Below are 16035 nucleotides of genomic sequence, written 5' to 3'. Positions count from 1 at the left end.
CCATACATAGAAGAACCCAACAGTCAGCCAGGCATAGAAATACAGACACACAACACCTAGAAAGAAATACACAGAGAGAGACTCCATGCAGAGACTGACAGCTATCCCATACATAGACAGAATCCCAACAGTCAGCCAGGCATAGAAATACAGACACACAATACCTAGAAAGAAATATACAGAGAGAGACCCCCATGCAGATACTGACAGCTATCCCATACATAGACAGAATCCCAACAGTCAGCCAGGCATAGAAATACAGACACACAACACCTAGAAAGAAATATACAGAGAGAGACTCCATGCAGATACTGACAGCTATCCCATACATAGACAGAATCCCAACAGCCAGCCAGGCATAGAAATACAGACACACAATACCTAGAAAGAAATACAGAGAGAGAGAGCCCCATGCAGATACTGACAGCTATCCCATACATAGACAGAATCCCAACAGTCAGCCAGGCATAGAAATACAGACACACAACACCTAGAAAGAAATACACAGAGAGAGAGCCCCATGCAGATACTGACAGCTATCCCATACATAGACAGAATCCCAACAGCCAGCCAGGCATAGAAATACAGACACACAATACCTAGAAAGAAATACACAGAGAGAGAGCCCCATGCAGATACTGACAGCTATCCCATACATAGACAGAATCCCAACAGCCAGCCAGGCATAGAAATACAGACACACAACACCTAGAAAGAAATACACAGAGAGAGAGCCCCATGCAGATACTGACAGCTATCCCATACATAGACAGAATCCCAACAGCCAGCCAGGCATAGAAATACAGACACACAATACCTAGAAAGAAATACACAGAGAGAGAGCCCCATGCAGAGACTGACAGCTATCCCATACATAGACAGAATCCCAACAGCCAGCCAGGCATAGAAATACAGACACACAACACCTAGAAAGAAATACACAGAGAGAGACCCCCATGCAGAGACTGACAGCTATCCCATACATAGACAGAATCCCAACAGCCAGCCAGGCATAGAAATACAGACACACAATACCTAGAAAGAAATACACAGAGAGAGAGCCCCATGCAGAGACTGACAGCTATCCCATACATAGACAGAATCCCAACAGCCAGCCAGGCATAGAAATACAGACACACAACACCTAGAAAGAAATACACAGAGAGAGAGCCCCATGCAGATACTGACAGCTATCCCATACATAGACAGAATCCCAACAGCCAGCCAGGCATAGAAATACAGACACACAATACCTAGAAAGAAATATACAGAGAGAGCGGCACAGGTAGACAGAACATAGCACACCAGACAAACACAGACACACGCTCCACAGCACACACAAAATGGTAAGGCTAGAAAAATGTTTTAGAAACTTAAGTGCCAGACAAAACTTTACAGGAGCTGAGAAGACGCCATCCTAACTTGCCCAACTATTTATTTTTGCATTTTTATTGTATTCACTAATTTTTCCAATTTTCTCTCTATTGTTTCTCTTATTTATTTAAAAATTGTTTGTTAATCGCCTGTTAAACTTTCTGAGTTGGGTTGTGAAACACTGCAGAGTAAGCAGCTCCTTGCCCTGGCCCATCAAAAGAGCCGCACAGCTAAGCCGTGTCATGCTTACAATGATTTCACCATGCTCTTGACACTTCCCACCCTCCTGAGCTAGTAGTGCCTGCATGACACCACAAGCTTCTCATTTCTGATCATCTTAGCTGGGCGCGTTCCGAATTAAAAATTTACAGGCCATCACGTGCATTAAGATATGCTCAGAAGAATCTACCCGTGGTCACAACTGTAAAGTTTGCTTACTTTATCACCACGCATGATGGAGCCTTCTCTGCTGCAGGCCCTATTTTGTGGAATTCCCTCCCGGATGAAGTTAAAAATGCAAGCCTTCACCTAAGAAGTCTTTAAAAACTTTTGCATTTAAGAGAACATATCCTGATTTACAGTTTATTACTTTGTATTTCTTTTGTTGATTTGTTTTGTATGATTTTGTGCTTTCATTTTATGATTATGTACATTTTATTGTAAACCATTACAAAATTTATGATGTTGCGGTATTTAAACTTTAAATAAATCATGGCACAAGACATGACTAGACAGACCTTTTTCTCTTCCCTGATTCGGCAGCCTGTATGCCCCCCATTCAAGGCTGTTCTGCCTCTGAGTTTGCATACCCCAGATCTAAACAACAATAAAAGTGACTAGAACGGGTAGGAATCAAATTACAGTAATAACTTGTTGCCCAGGAACCTTTTCAGCTCACATAAGTGACCTTTATAACCTCAAAATTTTAATACTTAAAACCACTAACCTTTACTAAATGAGAAAATTATTCCAAAGTCTATTTCCTTACCCACACAACTCTTTACACTTGCAAATATTAATCTATATTAGGTTAAAAAATTAATCCAAAGTCTATTATTCCTAAAAACATACAATCCTATCCTCCCACAAATTGCCCTTCTACTGATATTTAAATTGTCCCAAGTCAAATCCTTAAGAGTTCAGCATTTCGTATTGAGGCATGATGTAAGTAAATGTGTTTGGTTGTACTCTCCACTTTACAGCTTTAAACAAATATGACTGAATTTTGAATTTATATGAAAAAAAGCAAATGGACAGTAGCTAAGGGTGAAGCCTTGACAACTTGCACTACTGCTCATGAGTTTCAAATTTGTGCTAATTCAACCCCTTTTTGTGTCTGATACCAGGGGTTCGATATAAGGGTTGCACACTCACTCTTCTGAACATTTACCGTGTGACCACACTATTTTAAGGACAGGACAAAACTGGGCAAAATAATGCAAGAGAATTAAAAAGTTACCTTTCTTGCACAATTTTGATATCACGCATCTTTTACCTAAGGCTTAAATTTCATAATTTCTGGAAGGGAAAAAATGCTGACATAAAATGATTGCAGAGTACAGGGGAACATGTGCCTTAAGGCAAGCGTGACAAATAATGCACTAAAAGCTAATGATTTTCAGTGGAAGGGGCATTCTAGAACAAGATGACCTAAAAAGATATCAAAGAGGATTTACCCAAGAGTGACATTAGAAAGGTTTCTCCATGGCAGATGCATAAAGCAGCTTCCCAGGGGAAGAGTTTCTAAGCAAGAGGCTCTCTGAGAGCCAAACAACTGGGGTCTTATGGCATGCAAAAGGAAATATTGGACAAAGTGAATGTGCCCTGTGGTTCTTATCTGCAATCATTTCCTATGCTTCGAGTTCTATGGCTCATATGAAAGCCTCAATAGTTTTATTCCACAGACGGGTTAAATTTGGAGCAAAATGTAATAATTCCAACAAAAGTATGTAAAATATCTTTACAAACACCCTCACTGCCATTGCTAATGGCACGATCACAAGGATAATCTCCAGAAACACCCTCACTGTCGCGTGCAACCGTACAGACACAAGGATAATCTCCAGAAACACCCTCACTGTCGCGTGCAACCGTACAGACACAAGGATAATCTCCAGAAACACCCTCACTGTCGCGTGCAACCGTACAGACACGAGGATAATCTCCAGAAACACCCTCACTGTCGCGTGCAACCGTACAGACACGAGGATAATCTCCAGAAACACCCTCACTGTCGCGTGCAACCGTACAGACACAAGGATAGTCTCCAGAAACACCCTCACTGTCGCGTGCAACCGTACAGACACAAGGATAATCTCCAGAAACACCCTCACTGTCGCGTGCAACCGTACAGACACAAGGATAATCTCCAGAAACACCCTCACTGTCGCGTGCAACCGTACAGACACAAGGATAATCTCCAGAAACACCCTCACTGTCGCGTGCAACCGCACAGACACAAGGATAATCTCCAGAAACACCCTCACTGTCGCGTGCAACCGTACAGACACGAGGATAATCTCCAGAAACACCCTCACTGTCGCGTGCAACCGTACAGACACGAGGATAATCTCCAGAAACACCCTCACTGTCGCGTGCAACCGTACAGACACAAGGATAATCTCCAGAAACACCCTCACTGTCGCGTGCAACCGTACAGACACAAGGATAATCTCCAGAAACACCCTCACTGTCGCGTGCAACCGTACAGACACAAGGATAGTCTCCAGAAACACCCTCACTGTCGCGTGCAACCGTACAGACACAAGGATAGTCTCCAGAAACACCCTCACTGTCGCGTGCAACCGTACAGACACAAGGATAATCTCCAGAAACACCCTCACTGTCGCGTGCAACCGTACAGACACAAGGATAATCTCCAGAAACACCCTCACTGTCGCGTGCAACCGTACAGACACAAGGATAGTCTCCAGAAACACCCTCACTGTCGCGTGCAACCGTACAGACACAAGGATAGCCTCCAGAAACACCCTCACTGTCGCGTGCAACCGTACAGACACAAGGATAGTCTCCAGAAACATCCTCACTGTCGCGTGCAACCGTACAGACACAAGGATAGCCTCTAGAAACACCCTCACTGTCGCATTCAACCACACAGACACAAGGATAACCTCTAGAAACACCCTCACTACTGTATGGGAAAGGAAAAGCAGAGCTTAACACTGGGGATAAGAGTAATGGCTGCAGGGGTAACAAACAAAAAAATGTCAGAAATCTTTCATATACATCACATTTTGTGCCCTATAAGCATTTCACGATTGAGGAAGGAGGATATAAAGCTTTACCTGGGGGTTCAGTCGAGCAAGTTCTTCAACCTTGTGCCACATCTCTTCTCGCTCCTTTAACTTAAATCTCCCTCTGTAAGTGAAAATTAAAAATAATTCTCAACATCAAATCCCAGCTAAATCGAATTGGAAGGCTTAGAATTTTGGCTCTCTCCATTACGTTTTGTTCTGTTCTCTCACTCATTTGAACAATACAGTACTCTGCCCCAGCCAAGAAGCACACCAACAGGAATCCAAGAAACCCTGAGATATAAATAGGCATCACCAGGAAAATATATTTCCTTCTCTTCCCAGAATACATCATGTGCTATCTATAGGAAGCTTAATTCTCAACCATTTTGCATATAACCCACAAACACAGTCAACATTCACCAGTATTACCAAAGGGCAAATTAGTTTAGCCTGGTTAAGGCTACATGGTTAATTGGTTATGCCTTCTCCTCCAGGAACTTATTCAAATCTTTTTTAAACCCAGCCTTAACCATATCCAGCAATGAATTCCGGAGCTTTATTGTGCATTGAATGAAAACTAATTTTCTCAGATTTGTTTTGACTTTGCTAATTACTAACTTCATGAAGTGTCCCCTAGTTGGTTTTGTTTTGTTTTTTTCAGTTTTGGTATTTTTGAAAGAGTAAATAACCAATTCACATTTACTCGTTCTATTCCACTCATTTTATAGAGCTCTATCATATCCCCCCTCAGCCGTCTCTTCTCCAAGCTGAACAGCCCTAACCTCTTCAGCCTTTCCTCATAGGGAAGCTGTTCCACTCCCTTTATCATTTTGGTCGCCCTTCTCTGTACCTTTTCTAATGTAACTACAGTAGCTTGCAAAAGTATTCAACCCCCTAAAAAGTCAGATTTCTGTGGATTACAAATGACACACAGATTGTTCCAGACAGTATACGTATTGCAAATCAATAGGCTCTTAAAGTAAATTCTCAAAGTCACAATTAAATATTTCTCTGCATTTTTTCTAAAAAAATTAAAAATTGAAAAATGCTGCGAGCCTAGTACTTGATAGAACCACCTTTTGCTGCAATAACAGCTTTACGTCTGTTGGGGTAAGTTTCTACCAGCTTTGCACACTGTTTGGGAATGACTTTTGCCCATTCTTCCTGGCAGGTTTGCTCCAAGTTGTTCAGGTTGGTTGGATGACGCTAATGGATTGTAATTTTCAAATAGTGCCACAGGTTCTTGATTGGATTGAGATCTGGAGTGTGACTTGGTCACTGTAGAGCATTCACCTTTTTATTGTTCAGCAACGCCTGTGTTGCTTTGGCCTTGTGCTTGGGATCATTGTCCTGCTGAAAGGTGAACTTTCTCCCAAGGTTTAGTTTTTAGCAGATTGATTGAATTGAGATCTGGAGTGTGACTTGGTCACTGTAGAGCATTCACCTTTTTGTTGTTCAGCCACTCCTGTTTTGCTTTGGCCTTGTGCTTGGGATCATAGTCCTGCTGAAAGATGAACTTTCTCCCAAGGTTTAGTATTTTAGCAGACTGAAACAGGTTGTCTTACAGTATCTCCCTGCATGCTGCACCATCCATCTGTCCTTCAATTTTAACAAGATGCCCAGTCCCCATTGAGGAAAAGCATCCCTACAACATGATGATGCCACGCCCATACTTGACTGTTGGGATGGTGTAGGTTGGTAACATACTTAGGGGTAGATTTTATAACATGCGCGTGCTTCCCGGTGTGCACACATGGACGCGCTTTTATAACACAAGTTCGGGTGATTTACTACTCTTCAGTTTGTCAATCAGGCCTACCACATCGTCTAGGTATTCCGTGATTTGGTTCAGTTGATCTGAATCATCACCCATGAAAACTTTCTCCGGAACGAGTATCTCTCCAACATCCTCTTCAGTAAACACCAAAACAAAGAAATTGTTTAATCTTTCCGTGATGGTCTTATATTCTCTAACTGCTCCTTTAACCCCTCGATCATCTAACAGTCCAACTGACTCTCAGGCAGGCTTTCTGCTTCGGATATTTTTATTTATTTATTTATTTCGGGTTTTTATATACCGGCATTTGAGAACGCAGTCCCATCATGCTGGTTCACATAAAACAGGGGTGCATCGTAAACATAAACTAAAAACAATGGTGCGGAAAAGGCAGTTACATATAACAGGGTGATTAGAACTTGGCGGAGAAAGAAGAGAAAGGACAGGTTATTAATTCAAACATGTAAACAATAGTGGAGATGGTTAATCATGGTGTAGGTGGAGATAAGGATTGGCGTGGATGAAATAGATCAGTTTGAGTCCGGGAATGCTTGTATGAATATCCATGTCTTTAGTCTTTTTTTGAAGGTTGAGATGCATGTTTCCAGTCTGAGGTTTGAGGGGATGGAGTTCCATAACGGTGGAATGGCTGTAGAGAATGCCCGATCTCTTAGCGTGATGTGTCTGGTAGATTTGGGCGGTGGTACCTGTAGCGATCCTTTGTATGCATCTCTTGTCGGTCTTGACGAATTATGTAGTTGGAGAGGGATCTGTAGGTCAATGGGAGCCAGTAGGTGGATATTTTTGTATGTGGTAAGAATGGCCTTGTATATTATTCTAAAGTGTATAGGTAACCAATGGAGGTTCTTTAGGATGGGGGTTATGTGATCCCTTCTCCTGGAATTTGTCAGTATTCGTGCAGCTGCATTTTGTACCATCTGAAGCGGTTTGGTGTAAGAGGCGGGAAGACCAAGTAGGATGGTGTTACAATAGTCTAATTTTGAAAAAATGATTGCTTGCAGGATGGTTCTGAAATCTTGGGCATGGAAAAGAGGTCTAATTCTTTTCAGCACCTGTAGTTGGTAGAAACAGTCTTTGGTTGTTTTGTTGATAGTAGCTTTGAAATTCAGGTGATTGTCAATTAGGACTCCTAGGTCTCTCACTTGTGTAATTGTTGGTGTGTCTTGCTGTGTCGAGGTGATGGTGCTGTTCTCAGAGGTGATGAGCAGGAGTTCAGTTTTGCCGGAATTTAGTACCAGGTTCAGGCTGGTGAGGAGGAGTTGAATTTTTTGAAGGCATGTATTCCAGTAAGTCAGCGTTTTTGCGAGGGAATCCTTAATGGGGATCAGGACCTGTATATCATCAGCGTACAGGAAATGTTTGAGGTTGAGGTCGGTGAGAAGTTGGCATAACGGTATGAGGTAAATATTAAATAAAGTAGGAGACAGGGAAGAGCCCTGTGGGACTCCTACTGATGAAGGGTGTTGTGAGGATTCTTTGTTCTGTAGCTTGACCTTGTATCCTCTATTGCTGAGAAATGATATGAACAAGGAGAGTGCTGTGCCTGAGATACCTAAAGAGGCTAGCTGGTTAATGAGTAGGGAATGGTTAACGGTGTCAAAGGCTGACGAAAGGTCCAGTAGGATCAGTAAGAACGCTTGTCCTTTATCAAGGCCCAGGATGAGGTGACACATAACGTCAAGGCTTGCTGACACCTTCTTAGGCCACTATTTGAATTGTTATTTGGGTTCCACATTTTTGGTGATTGGTAATTGAAGTCTCCCATTATTACTGCACTACCAATTTGGTTAGCTTCCCTAATTTCTCCTAGCATTTCACTGTCTGTCTTACCATCTTAACCAGGTGGACAGTAGTATACCCCTATCAGTATAGTCTTCCCCGACACACAAGGGATTTCTACCCATAAAGATTCAGTGTCTGGGTGATATGATGCAGCTTCCAATTTCTCACAATTGATCCAACTGCACTCACTGGGATATCCAAGCATTAAGAACATAAGAAAATGCCATACTGGGTCAGACCAAGGGGTCCATCAAGCCCAGCATCCTGCTTCCAACAGTGGCCAATCCAGGCCACAAGAACTTGGCAAGTACCCAAAAACTAAGTCTATTCCATGTTACCATTGCTAATGGCAGTGGCTATTCTCTAGGTGAACTTAATAGCAGGTAATGGACTTCTCCTCCAAGAACTTATCCAATCCTTTTTTAAACACAGCTATACTAACTGCACTAACCACATCCTCTGGCAACAAATTCCAGAGTTTAATTGTGCGTTGAGTAAAAAAGAACTTTCTCCGATTAGTTTTAAAAGTGCCCCATGCCAACTTCATGGAGTGCCCCCTAGTCTTTCTACTATCCGAAAGAGTAAATAACCGATTCACATCTACCCATTCTAGACTTCTCATGATTTTAAACACCTCTATCATTTGGATATTATTTTGTAGTCTTGATGATATATTTGGATATTATTTTGTAGTCTTTTCCTATCTTGTATATTTATTTTTATTTATTTATTTATTCGTTTATATATACTGACGTTCGTAGGAAATATCACATCTGTTTACAATAAAATGTCAAATACACAGTTAAAATACAATTGAATTACAGTATTATCATAAAATCATAAAATACATAAAATTCTTAGCAAAACATCTAAAATACAATTAGAAAAAACAGTGACAAAATCATGGAACCTGATTATAATATCTGTCATTAGAATTAAGAAAATGCTTGCTGAAAGTGCCAACTTTTAACTCCTTTCTTAAATGTTCTAATATTCAGTTCAAGACTTAAATTTTGTGATAAGGAATTGCATAATTGTGGCCCAGCAATTCATATAGCTCTATCTTTAACGGTATTTAGATGAGCTGATTTAGGGGATGGGATAGGTAATGTCCCATTACTTGCTGATCTTGTCATTCTTTGTGGGGCATATATGTTTTGTGTGTATATATATATATATATATTTTTTTTTTTGTATACCTTACAAAAAAAACCGCATATAGTCAATGATTATCTCCTGGATTCACAACCGGACATCTGTGCTATCACAGAAACCTGGCTGAAGCCCACAGACTTAGCATTAATCAATCAGCTACCCCTTCAACTCTATATTTTCTCAATTCCTAGACTTAAAAAAAGAGGGGGGGGGGGGGATTTTCTTAGCAGCTAAAAAAGAACTAAGAGTAACCCTACAGAAAACTAAACATACCTCCAGACTCGAATTCGCTCTATTCAACTCTAAACAGCAACAAAACTGCTTAATTTACGCTCCACCTGGTCTCTTAGACTTGGACCCTTCTCCTCTCATTGAGCTCATTGCCAAACACATCAAAAACGACACCCCAGTATTCATCATGGGAGACTTTAACCTCCACATCAACGTGATCCCCCACTCCACCAACTGCGAAGCTCTGCTATCTTCCTTCAAGGCCATGGGTTTCACACATATCGTGAATAGTCCCACGCACAAAGCTGGTCATACCTTGGACCTCATATTCATAAATTCAGGCCTCACCCAAACCTCCCTGCCTCATTGCTCCCCTATCCCATGGTCAGACCACCGAATGATCACAACTGACCTCTGCATCAAGGAAAACCCAGCTTCCCCCTGCTCCAAAACTACAATCCATTATAGGACTTCCTGCTCCATGGACAACCTCAGCTCCCATCTTTCGATGGAACTTGCTAACCTTGATCTCTCTGATGCAGATACAGCCCTCACCTCTTGGTATATCACTAACAAGGTAGCAGAAAAAATATGCCCCTTAAAAACAAAAGAGCTAGACCCTTCCATTAATAACAAAAAACCTTGGTTTACACAGGAATTGAAAAAACTAAAACTAAGACACAAAGAACACTTATGGCAAAAGAGACCCTCCAATGCTACACTAACTGAGTACAAAATCCTCATGCACAGCTACAGAAACATCATCCTTCATACAAAAAGAGACTTTTATGCCAGCAAAATTCATAATTACTTCTTTGATGCCAAAGCATTGTTCTACTACATCTCAGAGTTCACAAAACCCACTTCTTCAGTTATCCCCAACGATCAAGCCCAATCTAGGTGCTCAGAACTTGCACAATTTTTCGAAGATAAAATCCTCAATCTAATAGTCCCCTCTAGCTTCCTCAAATTCAGAATCATCTTCACACTACACTCCCTCCTTAAGCCAGAAAGTAAATCTAGAATCTTTCGAACCGACCACTTCGCTGGAAATTGAATCTATTTTCAAAAAGATGAAACCCTCCACTCATCCGATGGACTCCATTCCTTCTAAACTACTGCTCACCATCCCAAACACCATCTCTAAGCCACTAGCAGAGATTATCAACTGCTCGGTAGCTCAAGGATTAGTACCGGACACGCTGAAACTAGCCACCCTCAAACCACTACTCAAGAAACCCAACCTGAATCCAATGGACTCGGCCAATTTTCGCCCCATCGCTAACCTACCGTTTGTCGCCAAACTCATGGAGAAAATAGTTAAACAACTCTCGGAATACCTAGAGGAACACAAGATTCTAACACCAGCCCAATTCGGATTCCGCAAATCTCTCAATATGGAATCCCTTCTAATCTCGCTGACAGACAGCGCCCTCACAGGCCTTGAAAAAAAGACCCCCTACCTTTTGGCACTTCTTGATATATCTGCAGCATTCGACACGGTGAAGCACTCCATCCTCATCAACCGGCTCTCAGACATAGGTATATCAGGAACAGCCCTTGATTGGTTCAAGTCATTCCTCGACAATAGGAATTTCAAGGTTAGAATAAGCAATAAAGATTCTCACCCTGTCAAGTCCACACTCGGAGTCCCTCAAGGATCCTCTCTCTCCCCCACCTTATTTAACATTTATCTTATCCCCCCTGTCAACTTCTCACAAGTCTAAAGGTTACGCACTTCATCTACGCTGATGACGTCCAGATTTTGATACCAGTCACAGAATCAATCTCTAATACTATCAATTTCTGGAATAGTTGTCTACAGTCAACAAACACCCTCCTCACCAGCCTTAATTTAGTACTCAATACTTCAAAAACTGAACTTATGCTTATCGCTCATGATGACAATGCCCAGGCGGTCAACAACCTCAACTCACCCCAAACGACCTCCACCACTCAAGTAAGAGACCTCGGCGTAATTATAGACAACCGGCTGAACCTAAAAAAATTCGTCAATAATACAACAAAAGAATGTTTCCACAAACTACATATATTAAAAAAGCTGAAACCTCTCCTCCATTTTCAAGACTTTCGAACAGTTCTCAAAGCAATCTTATTTTAAAAAATAGATTACTGCAACTCCCTGCTAATCGGCCTTCCAGCTATCACTACCAAACCTCTACAAATGTTACAGAATTCCGCTGCCAGGATCTTAACCAATTCCAGCAGAGGAGAACACATCACACCTATTCTTAAGAACCTACATTGGCTCCCCATTAAATCCAGAATCCTGTACAAAGTTCTAACCATGGTCCATAAGACCATTCACTCCCAAACCTCGCTAGAACCTAACTGCCCTCTTCGTCATCACTCATCATCCAGACCGATCAGAACCAGGTATTTAGGCACCCTTTATGCACAACCTGCCAAGTCATTGCTCAAGAAACGCGCATTCTCGACAGCCGGTCCCACACACTGGAACGCTCTCCCCACGGACCTTCACTTAGAACCTTGTCTGCGGACGTTTAAGAAAAAGCTTAAGACTTGGCTTTTCACAAAAGCCTTCACTTAAAGCCATCACAACCACAATACCTCAGCTTTGATTGCTACCCTCAGTTATTCATTCATTTCTTTATCTTGTGCTAGATTACTCTTGGACCATGGTCTCGGGTTAGAATTTCTATGGCAAATGCCCAGTTGTCTATCTATTTACTGGTATAATCTTATGTTCTTAAGTTTTGATACAATGCTTTTACTATGTTCGATGTAATGCTAACTTTGGTTTTCTTCAATCATTATTATGTACGCCATGTTCTTTATATCCCTTATGTTCACTGTAATTTCTAACCTTAGTTCTCCGTAAACCGACGCGATATGTACTATTACATGAACATCGGTATATAAAGGCCTTTAAATAAATAAATAAAATAACTATCTTTATTTTATATATTTACACATTTTATATATTGTCATTCTATGTACAGATCACAACGGCTCACAAAGTGACATTTATAGTTATAACAAACAAAGATTGCTTATAGAGGTGGTAATAACAGGCAGGCTTTAGTATCTATCAAGTGAAATTTTCTAGTACATATTAAAATGTTTCTAGTACATATGGCAAAGTGTACGGGTAAATTAAAATGAAATGATAATTTTCACATCTTCGTCAGTGGGTTGTCTTGCAAATCTTGCATTTTCTCATTTGATTTATTCTTCATGATTCGATTATTTTCTTTTGCCCTTGTCTTTGTGGCTCTGTATTGGAGAGATTACTTACCTGATAATCTTGTTTTCCTTAGTGTAGGCAGATGGACTCAGAACAAATGGGTATAGTGTGCTCGTGCTAGCAGTTGGAGACGGATCTGACGTCAGCACGTAGTACATATACCCCTGCAGGAAGTGCAAAAGCTCAGTAATCTTCCTTGCAAAAACATTATGGATATGTGTGTGACTGACCGATTGATTAACTGAACATGATTAACCTGACCGATTGATAGTAGCTGGAGACCGCCAGTGTACTCAACCGGAAGGCGTCGACACCTGGCAGGGTGGATGCCCTATATAAGAAAACATGGCTTACCTTGAATCGGTGAATCCCCATGTATATCGGCAGCCGGGCGGGATGCTGAATCCATCATCTCTCCATTTCCTAGCGTGTAGCAGATGGACTCAGAACAAATGGGATGTACAAAAGCTACTCCCGGACTGGGTGGGAGGCTGCCCGAGGTCCGTTTAGGATTGCCCTTGCAAATGCTGTGTCCTCCCTGGCCTGGAAGTCCAGACGGTAGAATCTGGATGAGGTAAGGATGGAGGACCACGTTGCCGCTCTACATATCTCTGCAGGCGACAGCATCCTAGTTTCTGCCCAGGAGGCCGCTTGAGCTCTGGTAGAGTGAGTCTTGACCCGTAGAGGTGGTGGTTTTCCCGCTTCTACGTAGGCCGCCTTGATAACTTCTTTGATCCAGCGAGCAATAGTCGCCCGTGAGGCCACTTCTCCTTGCCTCTTCCCACTGTGAAGGACGAACGGGTGGTCCGTCTTTCGTACTGCGTCCGACATTTCCAGGTATCTGGACAGCAGCCTGCCGATGTCGAGATGACGCAGTATTCGACCTTCTTCCGACTTCTTCAAACCTTCCATGGTTGGCAAGGATATGGTTTGGTTGAGGTGGAAGTGTGAGACTACCTTGGGTAAGAAGGAAGGAACCGTGCGAAGATGGATAGCCCCTGGGGTGATTCTGAGAAACGGATCGGGGCAGGACAGGGCCTGTAGCTCTGAGATGCGTCTTGGAGGAGGAGTCGGCCGACCAATTTCGTAGCCAGAGCTGTCTCCTGGCTGCCACTGAGGACGACACTCCCTTGGCTGCCGTACGGACTAGGTCGAAGGCAGCGTCAGTGAGGAACGAGAGGGCTGATTCCATTTCTTCGTCCGGGGTGTTGTTCCTCGCTTGTGATAAACAGGAACGCATCACCACGGTGCAGCAGGTCGCAATTCGTATGGGACATGGCTGCCACCTCAAAGGCTTGTTTCAGAATGGCGTCCAGGCGCCGGTCATGTGCATCCTTGAGGGCCGCCCCTCCCTCCACTGGAATGGTGGTGCTCTTCACAATTGCGCAAACTATGGCGTCTACCTTGGGGCACGCCAGCAGCTCCTTGGTTGCCGTGTCCAGGGGGTACATGCTAGACAAGGCCCGACCCCCTTTGAATGAGGCCTCCGGCGCATTCCACTCCAGATCGATTAGCTGCTGTGCTGCTTGTAGGAGGGGAAAATGGTGAGCCGTTTGACGCAGGCCCTCTAGCAGGGGGTTCATTCTAGGTTCCCCTGGGGTGCCTTGGCCCGGGATAGCCAGCTCCGACAGGCATTGAGAGACCAGGTCTGGGAGATCCTCCTTAAGAAAGAAGCGTCTCATGGTTCGATACGGCTCTATCCCCGAGGGAAGTTCTCCCTCCTCGGGGAGCTCGCCTTCTTCCTCAGAGTAATCTGAGTCCCAATAAATGGGGCTTCCGGGTGGCGGGTGGCCGTGCCTAGGTCTTGAGGGTCCAGGGGCAGGGTAATCCGGTACGTATGGGTCCGTTTGGGGATCAGACTGCATCTTGACAAAGGCGTGAATCCCCTTGAATAATTCCACCCAGGAGAGCGAAGCAGGTTCTAGCCTTAGGGGTACCAGGTCTCTAGGGTTCCCTGGCTGCTCACCGCGGCCTGCCAGGTCCGGGGTGTTCCCTGAGGAACTGGCAATTAATCTGGGCTGGGACCGGCCCTGGCCAGGAACTCCCAGGGCCTCCTCACATTGGGCACATAGGGAGTCTGCTTCCGCGCTCTGTGTGGCTCTGAGGTGGCATGCTGAGCAGAGGCCTAGAGCTCTCATGCCTGATTCTGGAGGTGCCGGCTCTGCAGATGCATGGGCTCTCATACGCTCCATTGCGTCTTGTAATATGCGTGAAGACATGCGCCTATTAAGTGCGCCTATCAATGTGCGCCTATGAACGTGCGCCTATGAACGTGCGCTTAGTCTGTCTGAACGCTAGATCAAGGTGGCGAACCAGGGCAGATAGCGACGGCGAGCAGGCAGGCAAAATGGCGACCTCCTTGGCGGGCTACCACGTAGGCAGACCCCGCTAATCCTCGTTCTTCGGAGACCAGCAAAGTAAAGATGTACGCCTTACCTGATCTTCGGCGCTTCCCGGCTGCGACCCGGGCAGTCTCTGGCTGCGGGGGGAGAGGGTGATTACCGTCACCACCGCGCTCGAGGAAGTGCACCCGCTGCCTCTAGGCCGCGCCCGAACTCGTCTCGCTCAGGGGCCAAGTCCTCACCGCGAACGGATCGGGACCGAGGCTGCCTCTACTCCGCGCCCGAGCCCTTCTCACACAGGGGCTACGTCCCTGCCGCAATTCGGCCACCGGACCGAGGCACCTACCTCCGAGGGACCACGGAAATCACCTCGGGAAACAACTGGGGGAGGGACCCGAGGGTATCACCGCAGGAGTGCGGGGCTCGTCTTCAGGTAGAAGTCTTCTATGAATTTAGAATTTGGAAAAACGCTCAGCGAGCGTGAGGGAGCTCCAAACTGCTTTGGAGACGGAAATTACTGAGCTTCTGCACTTCCTGCAGAGGTATATGTACTACGTGCTGACGTCAGATCCGTCTCCAACTGCTAGCACGAGCACACTATACCCATTTGTTCTGAGTCCACCTGCTACACGCTAGGAAAATTCTGTTTTTATGTTAATTTATATGCATTTTTGAATAGCCATGTTTTTAATTCGCATTTAAATTTCTATCTGGTAAAATCTTTAACTTCTCAGGCAAAGAATTCCAGAGCTTTGGTCCTGCTATGGATCTCGTATTTGCATCAGATATATGCTCCATATTGTGGGAATGTTCAATAGTCCTTTATTTTGAGATCTTAGTGTTTGTTGTGGATTGAAAGGCTGAAGC

General features: G+C 43.9%; 1 protein-coding gene across 3 annotated transcripts in view; it reads right to left on the bottom strand.

Moving 5' to 3' along the window:
• Window positions 1–16035, bottom strand: part of PPP2R5D (protein phosphatase 2 regulatory subunit B'delta) — a 374106-nt gene that overhangs the window by 77435 nt on the left and 280636 nt on the right. For all 3 annotated transcript variants that reach the window (XM_029592779.1, XM_029592780.1, XM_029592781.1), the window contains exon 14: window positions 4680–4752. In XM_029592779.1, the coding sequence (XP_029448639.1) occupies window positions 4680–4752 (73 nt within the window). The remainder of the gene's footprint in view (window positions 1–4679; window positions 4753–16035) is intronic.

Source organism: Rhinatrema bivittatum, chromosome 3 (assembly GCF_901001135.1).
Source record: "Rhinatrema bivittatum chromosome 3, aRhiBiv1.1, whole genome shotgun sequence".
NCBI classification, from domain to species: domain Eukaryota; kingdom Metazoa; phylum Chordata; class Amphibia; order Gymnophiona; family Rhinatrematidae; genus Rhinatrema; species Rhinatrema bivittatum.
This window is presented reverse-complemented; position numbering and strand designations above follow the sequence as displayed.